This window comes from Apteryx mantelli, chromosome Z, assembly GCF_036417845.1.
Source record: "Apteryx mantelli isolate bAptMan1 chromosome Z, bAptMan1.hap1, whole genome shotgun sequence".
Taxonomy (NCBI): domain Eukaryota; kingdom Metazoa; phylum Chordata; class Aves; order Apterygiformes; family Apterygidae; genus Apteryx; species Apteryx mantelli.
The window spans coordinates 74,514,720-74,529,616 of NC_090020.1; the positions used below are offsets into that span (position 1 = coordinate 74,514,720).

The window sequence follows — 14,897 nt, forward strand, 5'->3', positions numbered from 1 at the left end:
CGTTTTTTGTTTTTTTTTCCCTGCTTATGTGATCTGAGAAGTACAATGTAAAGATCAACAAAAACATCCTTGCTGTGAGTAGCCTCATGCTGCTCTGTGTTGCCTCTTGTCCCCAAGTAATCCAAGAAGCATTCACAGCCCTTTAAACCCCAGGTTTAAACCCTTAGGTTTAAACTTGGGTGTGATTTCAAGGCATACAGGAGCCCTTTATGAGGCTGACAACTTAATTGTGATAAAGCAAAGTGCATCTAATGTGTTAGTTGAGCTAACAGATTCAGAGGAGCTCTGCATAACACTGTTTCAGCTCAATTAAAGGATACTCATGCCTGTCTTAGCTCAGGCGTTCAGTAGAGCTGGCTTTTGCTCCGATGAAGTATGTGCATCCGTGTTTGCCCTGCATACATGCTTAAATTTATATATTACCGTATGGCTGCATCTCTTTGTCCCACAGCTGTTATTGCATTCTCGGATGTAGAGCAGAATCTATGTGCACTCCCCGTGCTAGAGGATTTCTGCAGTTCATCTGCTACCTTCAAGGATTACTCCTCCTTTTTGTCTCTCTTCCAGGGGTGCGGCGCCAGATTGCCCACTGCATGCGGAAGGGAAGCGGAGCAATCAAAAACTCTTTCTGCGACCCAGCAACACAGCCGAATGGGCGGCAAAAGAAATGCTATGAAAAGAACTGTCCACCCAGGTAACAGACACTGGGAGGGCTCTCGTAGTGTTAAGCAGGGGCCTTATTCGAAAGAGGAGGTTGGTTCTAATACCAGATCAGTGTGCTGCCTACAGCCAGCTACAGTGACGACTCCCAAATATTTCAGAGGAAGGTGTCAGAAACCCAGTAATGGACAAATAAGGAGTGAGCTGCCCTAAGAAGTTTCTGATACGAGTTACTGAACAGTCTGTGCTGTGAACGGCAGAGGTTGCTACGTCTCATTTGTGTAGATACTCTATCCTGTCAAGGTTAGCTGCAGATGTGCATGCAAGCCATACAAAATTCTTAATCATTTAAAAAACCCTATTCTCCTCTTAGTAAGTGATAGTGTATTACTTTGTGTTCCAAAAGCTTAGTTGCAGAGAAATCTTTTTTAAGCTTTCGATGCTGTTTTCCATTTCATTTTTATTTTTGGGTACTCTGTCTTTTTGTAGGAGCGAATGGGTGGAAATGCCCTCTTTTTTATAACTAATTGTTATACCTTCTTCATAACTCTTATTATTTGACATCTTTTTATCATGTCCTTCAGTATTTGTTCCCTTCCATGAAGGGCAACTTTCTTCCTTCCCTGTTCATTTTTTTCCGTTTCCATAACATTATTTTAAATTCTGTTTGTCACTGTTTTTGTTCTGTTCTACTACTTTAGGGAGTAGGGTAAGGAAGTCTAATCACTGCAAGCGTTGCAGGTGAGAACAGCCCGTGGGCTTGTAAGATAGGCACTGATTTGTTGGAAGGGATCAGAGGTGCAGGCGAAGTGACATGACATCCCCTATATTTGTTGCTACAGTACAGTATTGTTTTTTATTTCACACTTTAGATACTGGAACATCTAACTTTTTGTCTTTTGTTTTCTTTGGAACCCTTTTGTCATGCTGTTCTGACATGCTGTATCACATAGGGATACACCAGTCTGTCCTTTGTAATTCTAGTTAATTCAGAATCATATCAAAGTCATTATAATTATTTAAGTGTATCTATTACGTTTGCCAGCAGTGAATTTCATGAAGTTTTAATGTAAGAAATACTGCACAGCTGTTTTATTAATTCTTTTCAAGTTTGTTTGCAACAGTATATGATGCCTCCTTTAGGAATTGTCTTTGCTGTTGCAGCTTGTATAAATAACTGTTAAAAGAATAAACCATCAGCTTTTTGTAATTCTGTATCGATTGCCAGGAAACCAATTGACAGTAAATCAAACTTACTAACAAATTGACTTTTAAGAGCTGAAGGCATCCACATGCATAGGGATGCTTATATTTATAGCAAGTATAAACTGTGCTATTTATTCCAAAGTTCCAAATAAGCTTGAGTTATCCCCCTTGGGTCTAAGTGACTGCATTATTTGGGCCTGCTCGTGAAAGTGAGGGAGCTGAATCCATCCCTTATTAGGCAGAGCACAGAATTACATTAAAGGTGAACCAAGCTCGCTCATCCGCAGTCCAGGCAGAAAAGCTCTCAAATGCTGCCAGTCTGAATGATCTTTCTCAAGATCATTTTTCACTGCAGAGGAAAGGACCATTTATCCTGCTGAGGTAGATGAGGGTAACAAAATATTGACAAAATGGAATGCAGCAAACACATACAATATATATTTCAGGAGTCAATTTGTGTATTTATTTTTCTCTTTTTAAAAAATCTGACCATAGAGTTTAATCAAGGGTCCACCTAACCCAGTGTTCTGCTTCCAGCAGAATAAATGCATAGATGCGAGCCTAGGGAAGAATAAGGACAGGGCAAGCATAAATCATGCCTCTTTCTAATACTCTTCCAGGTTCCAGCTGTTTTCAACTCAAGGCATTTCCAGAGCCTTTTATGGCTTGTCTAATCAGTAACCGCCAATGGTGCTGTCAATACTTGTCCAGCCTCCCCCTGCAACCATGTAAGACTTCTTTCAGGTACAACTGCTTGTGCAAGAAGTTCCACAGGTTTATTGCCTAATAGGTGAAGAAACACCTCATTTCATTTGTTTTGAACCTCGCTTTCACTAGCCTCAGTTGGTGGCGCTTAGTTCTTCTTTTGGAAGAGACAGTGAAGAGTGGATTCCTACCCACCCCTTCCCCTGCTATTCATTTTGTAGATCTGGTCTCTCAGGCTGTAATCCTGGCATGAGATTTAGTTGGTATGCCACTTTTCTGTGGCAGGTGTCATCTCTAATCCAGACAGACAGTTACACATCTCTATCTGAAAAGCAAGAAGGAACTTAGAGCACTCGGGATGGTGAAATTTGGTGGTTTGTTGGTTCTAAAGAAAATCTGAGTGTTAGAGAAAGGTACGACTATCCTAATGATCTGGCATAGCTGAGAATTCATGTAAAGCTGCCAAGGAATAAGTGTGCTGCAGAGAGAGGTGACTGAGCTCTGCGCTGGAGGCAAGGACGGTGCCATCAAACACAGCACTGGTGGGGACCTTGGGTCAGTGCTGTAGCCACAGGCCTGGAATTGCTGGATGGCCTCACGCTTCCCAACAGTGAACTAGTTGCTTTGTGGGAACATCCTATCTAAAAGAACAAGGATGATCTCTTGCATAGCCCTCGTATGATCCGCTAAATCCCATTAACGGAAAACAAGCTACCACAGAAGTCTAGTAGTCTAGCTACTAGAGCACTAAATCAAAATGAGATAACATCAGACAGTAGCTATAGGCAAAGAATAACATTACTAAAATGATTGTAACACACAAACCAGATCTTATCTTGCTAATCCATTTCAAGGAGTTAATTATAAACAGGTTAAATGGCAGGTTCCTGAGAACTACCAAGTCTTAACAGTCTTGTTTGTTAGCTGATTTGGGCTAAATTTACTTTTCCCACACTTTCTACTAAAAGAATCTGGAGCAAGACAAATAAAACATTTTAAATGTTGCAATACACACGTGCAACATCTTGGCTTAGAACAAACTAACACTGGCTGGACTGTTTACCTTACTCAGTTGAAAGTTTGAATGTGATACAACAGCTTATATGAAGCTAGAATAATGTTGCTATGCAGGAATGCAATCAGACTCTAGTTACGGAGTACTGTTTCCAATTATATGTTTCTTTTATAAGCAGGTATTTAGCTCCATAGGTGTTCATAATAAAAATCAACAGATATTACTTGAAGAAAGAGAGATGAATTTTAACTGCTTGTACTGTTGTGAATAGAATTTTTGTTCTCCTCTGTAAAGAAAATTGCCTGGAGCCTTTTTAACCTGACTAACCACTTGCACAGAATAACAGTAAATAGATTATTTTAAAAGTACTTGGGATCTGTCATTTCCAAATTTATCTGCTGTTCTACTATAGTCCTGCTTCCAAACTTCTTAGTAAACCCCAACAACATAGTAAGAACACAGAGTGTTATTTCTATTATTGTAATACACACAGCCAAAATCAGAGCCCTGTTGAGATCTGCTGTGCCTGATGCTGTATGAATACATAGAAAGAAGACAGTCTTTCTCTAAGTGTGACACAATACGGTGGGAGGGAGGGAGCATTCAGCCCTTAAGGAATGTGTATGGCAATCTCTGGTTCCAAAATCCCATACCACTATTTTTCCAGCAGGATCCATACCTCATTCAGCAGGCAGCTAAGCATAGATGAGGATTGTATAATGAACAAAGCTAAAATTTTCACAAGTTCTTCTTAGTTGTATGTTCCCCATTTTGTGGGTGCATGGTTGGGCGCTCCTCGCTGGATTGCGGAAAAGCTGAGCGCTCACAGCTGCAGCTTGAATCAGCTGAAGTGATGCTTTCACCCTACAGACTGCTCTTTAGTTCAACAGGCTTAGGAAAACTAGTGCTCAGGCAAATTATTTACCCAAATCAGGTGCTTTGTTTGTTTGTTTATTTGTTACCACAATCTCTCCATGCCATGCCTGCCTATGGAGATAAGACAGTCCTGTAGCTTCACAGGGGCATAGTGATGCAAAAATATTTAAGAACTATTTAAATATTAAGAAATATTTAAGAACAGTTTCTTTAGTTGTAAATGCCGTGGGAAACCAGAGGTAGGAACAAGAAGTTTTGCTGAAGAGTTTCCTTGTGTTCTGCTCTGAGCAGGTGTTGTCTAAAATACCAAAACTGAATACAAACCCTCACAGAGCTCCAGGAAGGATTCTGAGGAGTCCATCCATGCCATGACAACAGATGAGTCTGGTGGTGACTACTTTTTCCAAGACAGGTCCTCCTCCAAGGTCTCAGAGAGCTGGTGTTTGCCTTTCATTACTTTTCAAGCCTCACATCTTGGAGGCTCAAAGGAGCTGTGTGCTGCAGCTGTGGCACCAGTGCCCAGTTCCAGGGAGTCTCTCTCTCTTTAGCACTCAGTGCTAAATTGCTGGGGAGACATCTCTTTCTCCCCGTGAGTCCTAGAGAACATAAACCCAACTCCCTGGCAATGTTTTATCCTGGGTGCTCAGACACCTGCTCTGCTACCAGTGTTCAGTGCACCTCAGTTTCGTGCCACCCCATCCACTGTCACTTTGTGGCTCCCTGCCCTACTGGACAAAGACTCCCATCAGGTTCAGTTTCTACCAAATCATCACAGTCTCTCATCCAATCAGCACAGCTACCTACTAGTTTTCTTCCCCGAATCCTTTTCTTTGTCGTGATCTGAAAAAAGCCGTGTCTTTAACCTGCACAAAGCTAAGCCTATCTGGCAGTGCCCCCACTCTTTAGCAGACACTCGGGAAGTCCAACAGCTGGACCATTTCAACTCAGTAGTTGCACGTTTGGATCTCAGATTGCTGCGTTGCACCTGACTGTCTGCTCAGCAGTCCCCTCCAGTTCCAGCCATGCCTCTGCAGTGGGAGTCATGCCTCTACAGAAGCTCCTAGATAAATAGTGTCTTGCAAAGCAGTCCCTCAGGTGTTGCTCCCTTCTGTGTGGTCCAGGACCTTCTTTGGGACCCCCATAATAGACTGGACAGATGGATGATAAGCATTCTGGTGTCCTCACTTTACCTTTCTTCCCCTTCTGCTGGGATGCTGCAGTTCAGAAGTCCTCACCACAGAGCATGAAGGGAGGCAGAGTGCATGATACTTCCACGTTCAGGTTTCTCATGCTTGGGTATTTAAGGCACACGCATACACACTAGAACACATGCATCAAAAGCTCTAGGCTCTGATAAGAATAAACTTTCAATCAGAACAAGTTTCTGAATAGTGTGTGATAAATAAGGTGCCCGTCAATTAACTACTTGGCTCGTCAGTCCTGTTACATGCATTGAATGAGGAAGGACTCTTTGGAAAAAGTTACAGGACTACGTGTAATTTAAGACTGACCATGAAGCCGCAAAAGGATAAAATCTTAATTCTGAGATGTCCTAACTTTGGAGTACTTAACTTTCCTCATGACTTTTTAAAAATGTTCTGCATGCAATAGCTTATTAATCATGCATCATTACAGCTGGTCAAGGTAAGTCCTTCAGTAAACTTGGATAATTTAGTGCTAAGAATTCATTGCTCAAACCTGCAAACTCCTGAACTCGGAGTAATTTGAAAATGGTGGCAGAGAGAGTGTCAGACTACCACGTCTGTAACTTGAAATATGTGGTCTGGTGCCATTAAAATTAATAGGTCAATTCAGGTTCTTGAAGTTACTTTTGTGATGAAGCGTCAGCAATTTACAAGGTATTAGAGATGGTAAAGAGAATTGGAAAGCAGATGCAAGAGATGAAAACAACCCTGAAATGGCTTGATTCAGGTTGCCAAAATGTGTTTTTTGCTTCTTTATTGCCAGTTTCCAGAGGCTCGCTGGCTTTTCAACTGCTGGTTAGTTTTGCGGAAGCATGAAAGAGCAAGAAACCCTCCAAAGAGAGAGGCAGGAGAGAAATAGTTTGTTCTTTTATTACAGCACTATCCAAAGGCCTCGACAGGGTTGTGGTGGCAATGTGTTAGCCTTCTACAGCCTGTAGCAAACAGTCTGTGCCCCAAAGGGCTTATAGCATAATTTATAATGAAATGTGATAAATATACGTACCTAAAGAGATGAGGGAAGGTGTGTACCTCAGAAGAGACCAGATGGTTGCACAGATGAGCTGTGTGCATAGCTTGATAGCTCTGATGCCTTTCTTTTTAATAATTACAAATAGATATTAGTGTCTTCCACATCAGTGACAGCTCTTTTGCAATTGAGGAATAAATTAATTGGGGAAGAGGGACAGTCAGCAAATTGAAGAAGCTAGAAATGCAATATGATGGGGGGAACAAGCAGGAGATTGTGACAGAGCAGGATATATGCCAAAAACTGGAATAAAACCTAACATTGAATTTTGATGTATTTATCAGAATGGGATTTCCTTGCTCTAAGCTCATTGGCCTAAAAAGGAAAAATGTGATAGAATAGTGTTGGCTGTAAGCCAGAAACATATTCTCATGTTTTTCTGTCTAGAAAGGCATTTTCTGAATTATCCCTCTTTAGTTTTCAACATAAGGCTCTGTCATGATCTGCCTGAAAACCAAGGAACAAATAACATTGTCTAGCAACTTTTGTGGCTTAGAGTTCACAGCTGAGCCAGATTTCTCATTCAGCAGCTTGGGGCTATGTTTTTGCCAGGGGCACTGTAAACTGGAAGGTGGGTTTTTTTGTTTTTTTTTTCCCTTCAAAAATACAAAGATGCATCTTTAGGCAAGTGGCACAATTCGCGGTTGATGTCAGTGCTTCTAAAACAGTAGAAACTTAGAAATCTCTGCCCTCCTTTCTCATCACAGACAACAGGCATGTGGATATTGGGTCCACTCTATTCAGTGTGACAAGAAACAGGTGGGTGAAGCTGGGGAAAGGCTAAGGTAAACTGAATGTAAAGGGGACAGGTCCTGTTGGTAACTGGAGGAAACAGTTATCTTCAGTTCAGTGAACCAGTGCATAGTATGCTGCAGAGGGCTATTTTTAATCAACAGAGAGACACGTAAGGGTCTTATTTTTACTTCATGAAGGAAGGCAGTACAGAAATGCCCACTGTAGTCCTGAGCACCTAGCTAGGTCCAAAGACATAATGCTGCTGTGCAGAGATCCTACTTGGGTGAAAGCAGCATAGCTCTGCTTGTAGCCTGATCTTTTGGGTGTTATTTGCCTGGTTGCTTCCCCTTCTGGAGGTAACACAGGATTCTGCCAGTTTGAGCACTTCTGCAGTATAAGCTGCACAGACACGTGTGAGATGATCTTTTCTACTTCTGTGCTCTAACTACAAACCCTCTTGTGATTCTCATTTGTTAGCTCTTTTTGTACTCAGGAAACAATAAGCAGATAAACAATAGAACAGAGTAAACTAAGCTTCCTAGCTGTTCATCAAATTTAGGTTTGAAAGATTGTCACTAAGTGGGTTCTTATTTATTCTAGAAACATAATTGTCAGTGCCTACTGCTGTTTGGAAATCAGTGTCTGTCAATGACTGACCAGTATCAGAGCATGGAGCAGATGTCCGAACCCAGAACTTTAATTACTGTGCTACAAGAAAAAGCACCAGTATTGAGGTTCTGGATTGGGTTCTCTGACCCTTTTCTCTAAGAAAGGGTTCTCTGACCCTTTCCTTAATGTGTTTGTGATGGATTATTTTCTGCTAATGTTTCTCCCCACTGTGGTTTTCAGATGGTGGGCAGGAGAATGGCAAAAATGTTCAACTACATGTGGCCCAACAGGACAGAAGAAGCGGACCGTACTTTGCATCCAGACGGTGGGGTCTGATGAGCAGGCGTTGGCTGTCACAGAATGCCAGCATCTGCTTAAGCCAAAGACCCATCTTTCATGCAATAGGGATGTCTTGTGCCCTTCTGACTGGACAGTGAGCAACTGGACTGAGGTAAATTCAAGCCAACTGTAGAATTAAGTATTTTTTTCAGAATGGCCTATTATAGTCAATCAGAAGGACCAATGACCTGCATTTTTTTCCTGCTTTTTTTTTTCTTTAACATGTGTTCCTGAGCCCTTTGTGCAGAGGGAAGAAAACCACACTACGTGTTAAAAACCTCAACACGTGTTGCTTGTTAGAAGTTTCTGAGAGTTTTGCTTGTTGAGCTTTTTGTACTGTGGAACACAGTCTGTTTGCATGCTCAAAACTTCTGTGCAATTCTCAGACATTACTACTGCTGTGGACTGGATGGGAGAGGCCGTGTATCATGTATATAGGCATACAAAAAAAACATTTTTATGTTCACATTTTTTACATTCATATCTCTTTTTCATTCATCTCTCTGCTGGGTTTACAGCAGCATGCAAGCTCTTTACTTATAGTATTAGTATGAACCCCTAACAAACACTGCGATATCTGTGCATCCTTAAAGTGTTAAATAAGTATTATGTAGTTATTTCACTGGCAGCTGATGAACTGCAGAATATGAAGCCATCAAAATGGTGATTGCAGTATACTAAGTGTGTTTAGGTATAGTGCAACATACTCTGCTAGGTTTGCTAGTGTTAATAGGGAGTACTCATTTGATGTGCTTTGGTGTGGAAGGACCTCATACTTCTTAGTTTTCTTTAGATGATGGGCCTGATATCAGCAGGTGCTTCACAACTTCACTCTCCATTGAGGCCAAAGAGGGTTCAGGTTCCCCGACACTTTGAACAGTCTTCTTCTCCATGAAATCTAAAGATGCGCTAAGATATTTGTTCTTTTGGGGGAGAGAAGGAGGTCTTGAGTGATGTGCAATTTTAAAACTGTTTTATTATGATTCTGCTAAAGTAAGGCTTGCTCATGGTTCAGTTCGCAAACGGGCAGTTTTGTAGTATATCCTGAGATAAGAAGATGTAACTCTAATATTCATGACAGCAGATGCACAACAAATTCCATTTTCATTTCCATTTTCAGATGTCATGAAAATGAAGTTTACTGAGTTTTTCAAAACTTCCAAGACTTTTCTTTTTTTATGCCTCCTCTCCCTTCTCTCTCCAAATTTCTGCATGCAGTTACTCACTAATGGGCTTAGCAAGTTTGATATAGCAGGTTCAGATAATGAACTAATTGAATTTTGTGACAGTTTTAATTCAGCTTCTGCTGCTTACAAGCCATCATCACTGAATGTTGATTGTTTTGTAAATTGGGTAGCCAACATATTTTAACTACCTGTGAAACAGTTGTCTGGGAGTTCATGGCCAGCAGTATAATTATACAGAAACGGCATGCTGATACTGAATACAGCAAGTGCTTGTGTGTTGTTGAGTTATATTTGCATGTTACTGATAAGAATAAATTTCCACCCGCGCAGAAATTGGGGAGAGAGCATAAGATGGTTTGTTTCTCCAGCACAAATTACAGTGTTGTCAATAGACTTGTAATTGCAGAATATCCTTTGCTGGTGACCATAAGAGGTAGATTTTTTACAGGCAAAGCTTCCCTCTGCTCTGAACTTATCTGGCTGTTAGAAAATCATCCTGTATCTTGTGAAATGAACATACTTAATTAGGCAGATAATGAGGATGCAGTATTATAGCCATTCTGAAATCTCTTTTTAGTACATGGCCATAATCTAAAGCAGAAATTTTTTCAAAGTTAATTCTGTGAGAAAGACAGCCATCTCCCAAAAAAGTTAATGAAGTTGGATGTCACTTGTAATTCACAGGAATGCTAATCTAAATCATCTAAGTGGCAAAGTCTGAGAAAGTTGGCATGTTGTATTTGTCTGGAAACAGCAACGTAATGTCAATAGTTGATGTCCTTCTCAATAAGCAAAATTCTTTGCTGGCAATCTGAATGAATTCAGAAGCTAAATTGCAGCTGATGTAAACTTGCAAAGCTCTGAGTATTTTAATAATGCTATACTGCTGGAAGTACAAAGACGACAAAATACCTGCTGAACTTACCTACTCTGAGGTTACTCTGCTTTTCTCCCCCCTCCTGTTGCTGCAGAGCTGATGTTATTCTACAGGTAGTCACAATACAGAGAGCACCAGCAAGACAAGGTCACTGGTGTTTCTACTACCACGTGACCTAGACTAGCTCTGACAAGGGTGAGATATCCCAGGGGTTTAAAAGTGCTGGCAGTAGGGGTGTTCACTGCTTTAAGTGTTGAGCACCTGACTTAGGCCAGCTGAATTAGCTGGTCAAGCTCCCTAGCATCCTCGGAAGGCTTCCTCCAGTAGGATACATGGAACATCTTCATTAATACCCAGCTAGTCAGCCAGCCTCAGCACCTTAAAACTAAGAGGTGTATGTTGAAATTTCAAAAAATCCTCAGTGGAGCTGCAGCTTCTAAAGGCCTGATGATGCCTGTGGGGCTGAGGAGGCAGAACATCACAGAAAAACTGAGTCTCCTTGGAGTCCAGCACCCTTTAAACACTGCAGGGCTCCCATTTACATAGAAGCCACATAGGTTAATTCCTGCCAGGAGTCTCTGATTTAGGAGAGACATGCAAGCAGCTCTAGCAGCATGTGATGGTTGCCCTAAGGCTGAATGAAAGATCCATTTCATAAATTCAGCAAGAATCTATGAGCTGCACAAAGCATCACAGCAGGTTTGGGGCATTGAGAGCAGTCAGAACTGAGCCGGTCAGATAGGTTTTTGATGGCAGCTTTTTTAGTCCATTTTTTATGACTCTGATGGGAGAGGTATTGGCTAAACAACTTCTGGGATTGTTTCACTGCAGAAATCAAATTCTATCATATTGCATCCATGTTCTGTCTTTATCATGTAGTCTTTTATCACTGCTGTATATTCAATGACACATTTACTCTTCTAAAAGCTCCATGCTAGCAGAAAATCACTAAAACTAAGGGCTTAGTCCTCAGGAAAAGCTTTGTTATTGATTATTTATAAGGATGCTTTTGTTATAAACTTATACCATTTGGTACTTATTTTCATTAATATGTGGAGCAGAGTGAAGAGGGGAGATGTATTAATTTTGTTTCTTTTGCAGTGCACAGTTACTTGTGGTGGTGGAATAAGGACTCGTAATGTCACTTGTGCCAAAAATAATGATGAGCCATGTGATAGTTCCAAGAAACCAAACTCTAAGGCCCTGTGTGGTCTCCAGCAATGTCCTTCTGCTGGAAGATTTCTCATACCCCCACTGGCACCCAGAAGAGGAAGGATTGTAATCAGAAAAACAGCTATTAATCCCAAACGGGCTTCTCCTGGAAGAATACCTGTCCCTGTACCAAGCCCAAGGTTCCACACAACAACAGAAATACCCAAGTCTGAAAGTGTAACTGCCCCTTTGCCTACCTCCTCTGGTTTGGGTAATGTTTCAGAAAAAGAAGGAACAATCAATGAAACATTACAAAATAATTCTGCTGCATCAAGTAATGTTTACAATTATTCTGGTGCTTTTACTGAAACTAGTTCACACCAAAATACTACTTCATGGCCTTTTCATAATAACTCAAGTACTGAAAATACAAGGCGTGCTGAAAATGTTTCTGAGAGTGAGCCAGTTTTTACGGTAAAGAGTGAAGCACCAAGAAGTGAGGACAGCCATGCATCCTCATTTACCAAAAGTCCAGAGATAACTCCTAGCTATGATTACTTAACTGAAGAATCTGGTGACATCGATGTGTCAGTAGGAAGCAGTGAGAAACCGACTGAGCTCCTTTGCAGCACAGAGCTCAATCCCGAAATCAGAACCAGGAGCGTGACACTAGATACCAGGTCTCACGTCCTTCAGCATGACAGCGTGACATCTCAGCTCTCCCCAGCCTCTCATCACCAAGAATCTTCTACGCTGCTTCCTGTTAGTGGAGCACCACAAGGAGTGGCATTTCCAACAACAGCAAACTCTATCAGTCTGCAAGTTGATGTGCCTGTCGTGGAAGTTACCACCCAAGAAGCATCTGTTACAGTAATGCCCACAGTGTTCGGTAATCTCCTGAGAGACCAGACTGACAACAGAGCAGAAATAAAGCTACCTGACAATATCACCAACAGCACGCGATCACCACCTCTCGAGCGTGCTCCCGGGAACCGAAGTGCAACATCTGACGGGGTCCTGCCGAATGTCCCAGGAAACGGCCACCTAATAACATCCAACAATTTGCGTGCTGAGGCCTACTGGGTAGTAGGGAACTGGAGTGAGGTAAGTTATTTTTAACTGGATAAAGTGCATTAATACTTTGGTTACTTAAAAGTATTTTTCAGTTGGCTATTAACAGATTTTTGTGGTGCTTTTCTACCTCATACTACCATGACCATTTGTATCCGCCATGAAGCAAATGCCTCCTAACTGAGAGCAGCATCCTACCTGGTAAAACCCCTTTGAATCTATAGAGTCAAGACAAGGGTATTAATCCAAAGTTAAATTGGTATCTTTGGGGAGCTTAATTTGTTCAATATGTCTGTGAAGAGGTATCATAAAGAGAGAGAGAGAGGTGAGTTCTGTGTCTCTGAAGTGTTTTGGGTGATCAGATACTGGAACTGGATAGTAGCAGTAAACAAAAAGCATTTTTGCCTGACTGGAATAGAAGTTAGAATTGTCAGGCCAGTGGTTGTGGTTATGACAATATCTTTGGATACAGCAGCTGATTGTTACAGTGTAAAAACTACTTGTCTTGTTATTTGAACATAGAAATGAGCAGTTATTTTATCTGCACTGATGGCTGGGCCAAAATGGACGTTTTAATCTCTAACAGTAATGCAAGTGAATCAAAAGAGGTGTTAACATCCTGCAGTATTTACTTACTTCTTATGAAAGTGCTGTCTTGTTTGATTCTTCTGTGATTCATAAAAATGACAAAAGAGATTATATGAAACAAGTTACAGCTCACAGGGAGTTTGAAAGCTCTTTTGAGGTGTTATGTAAGGAATGAACAAGCGTTTGGAAGCTGTCTGGTCTGAAAAGTGATGATTTGTCCCAATTTTCCAGCTTGTCACACAACAGAGGCTTTGAAAAGAATGGTTTTGTTGAACATAGCTGTTACCTTGCAAGGATGCCACGTGCTGAACAGGGCAGGTGGAGAAGCATGCTTCCCTGACCGGATACTCACATTCCCTGATCGTTACTGAATGATTATAACGCTTGCATAATTTCTGCTTTCCGTGCAGGAGCAGTACAGATTGCCAGGTTTTCTGTGGCCTCTGAAATGTGGTTGCAGCATTTGGTATATTGCTGTTGACTTTCCTTTTCCGATCCCCAGAATCCTGCTTTTTGACGAGTAGGTTTCTATGCAGCCATCTTGCTGCGTTCAGGGATGGTAATTACCGTGGGGTCGGGGCTCACTGGGGGCAGCCACCCCCTCCTAACAATGATGGTCAGAGAATATAGTCAGCAAGAGCCATATTAAAATTTTACGAAATTTTATTTAACGTCCTTCCTATTGTAAAGTTTTGTCTGTATGTAAACAGAGTTCTTTGTATCTTAATGGATTTCATGTTTTTAAATTGTGATTCCTAAAGTGAGAGACTTTGGTATCTGAACAAGTTACCTCATCTTCAGAGGGATTGAACAGGCATCTTTCTTGATGGCCATCTTTAAACAATGTAATCAGTAAAGCCTATGGTTCAGAATTGGAAACCTCCTTGCACTGATCTGCCTCTGTGTGCCAATGTCGATGGAGAAGAAAGATCTGTCTCCCCATACCTACTTGCTCTCAGGTCCACCTGGAATGCTGCAAATTCATGAAAATGTAGAAACGCCATGTTAAAAGGGACAGCATGAGATGACTTAGAGTATCCCATGACAGTGGAGTTAAAGCCCAGCTAGACACCACCAAGATGCTGCTGGCGGCCTTCAGTCTGGCTGCAGCCTGTGGGTCAGACCCCTGCTCTGTTGCCACCACCTCCATGGCTGTTCATGAAGCAGACTCCCTCATGCAATCCAAAGTTGCCTCTTTTGCCTCTAGCAGCATATCTGAATTTTAATAAGCAAATGAGAATTTGTCTTGTAACTTACAAATTTCACTTTGCAAAAACTGAAGAAAAATGTAGTAGGGAGAATGCCTGTTGTTGTCTTATTCTGTCCCAGGTACATACACAGGCCAGGTCAAGAGAAGTAAGAGTGTCCAAGGTGATAAGTGTAACCCAAGGAATTGGGTTTGAGTTCTTTTTTGGTACTATAAGACATATGATGAACACCTGGAAGGACTTTGAAAACTTTTTGAAGCTTGTTATGTTTTGTCTTCAGGCTATCCAGAATTAGGGCTTTAAACACTGGGCTATTTTTCAATACTCAGAAGGAAAAAAAATACAAAATTCTAATTGAAATAATACAGATTTAATAAAGAAAAAGAAAGATCTCTCAAACTCTTTCCAAACATACTGTTTTTGCAGACAGTGTTGTT

General features: G+C 41.3%; 1 protein-coding gene across 4 annotated transcripts in view; it reads left to right on the top strand.

Moving 5' to 3' along the window:
* The window catches only part of ADAMTS12 (ADAM metallopeptidase with thrombospondin type 1 motif 12), a 170,971-nt gene that overhangs the window by 144,405 nt on the left and 11,669 nt on the right, over positions 1 to 14,897 (top strand). For all 4 annotated transcript variants that reach the window (XM_067315167.1, XM_067315168.1, XM_067315169.1 and 1 more), the window contains exons 17-19: positions 568 to 694; positions 8,279 to 8,489; positions 11,543 to 12,697. In XM_067315167.1, the coding sequence (XP_067171268.1) occupies positions 568 to 694; positions 8,279 to 8,489; positions 11,543 to 12,697 (1,493 nt within the window). The remainder of the gene's footprint in view (positions 1 to 567; positions 695 to 8,278; positions 8,490 to 11,542; positions 12,698 to 14,897) is intronic.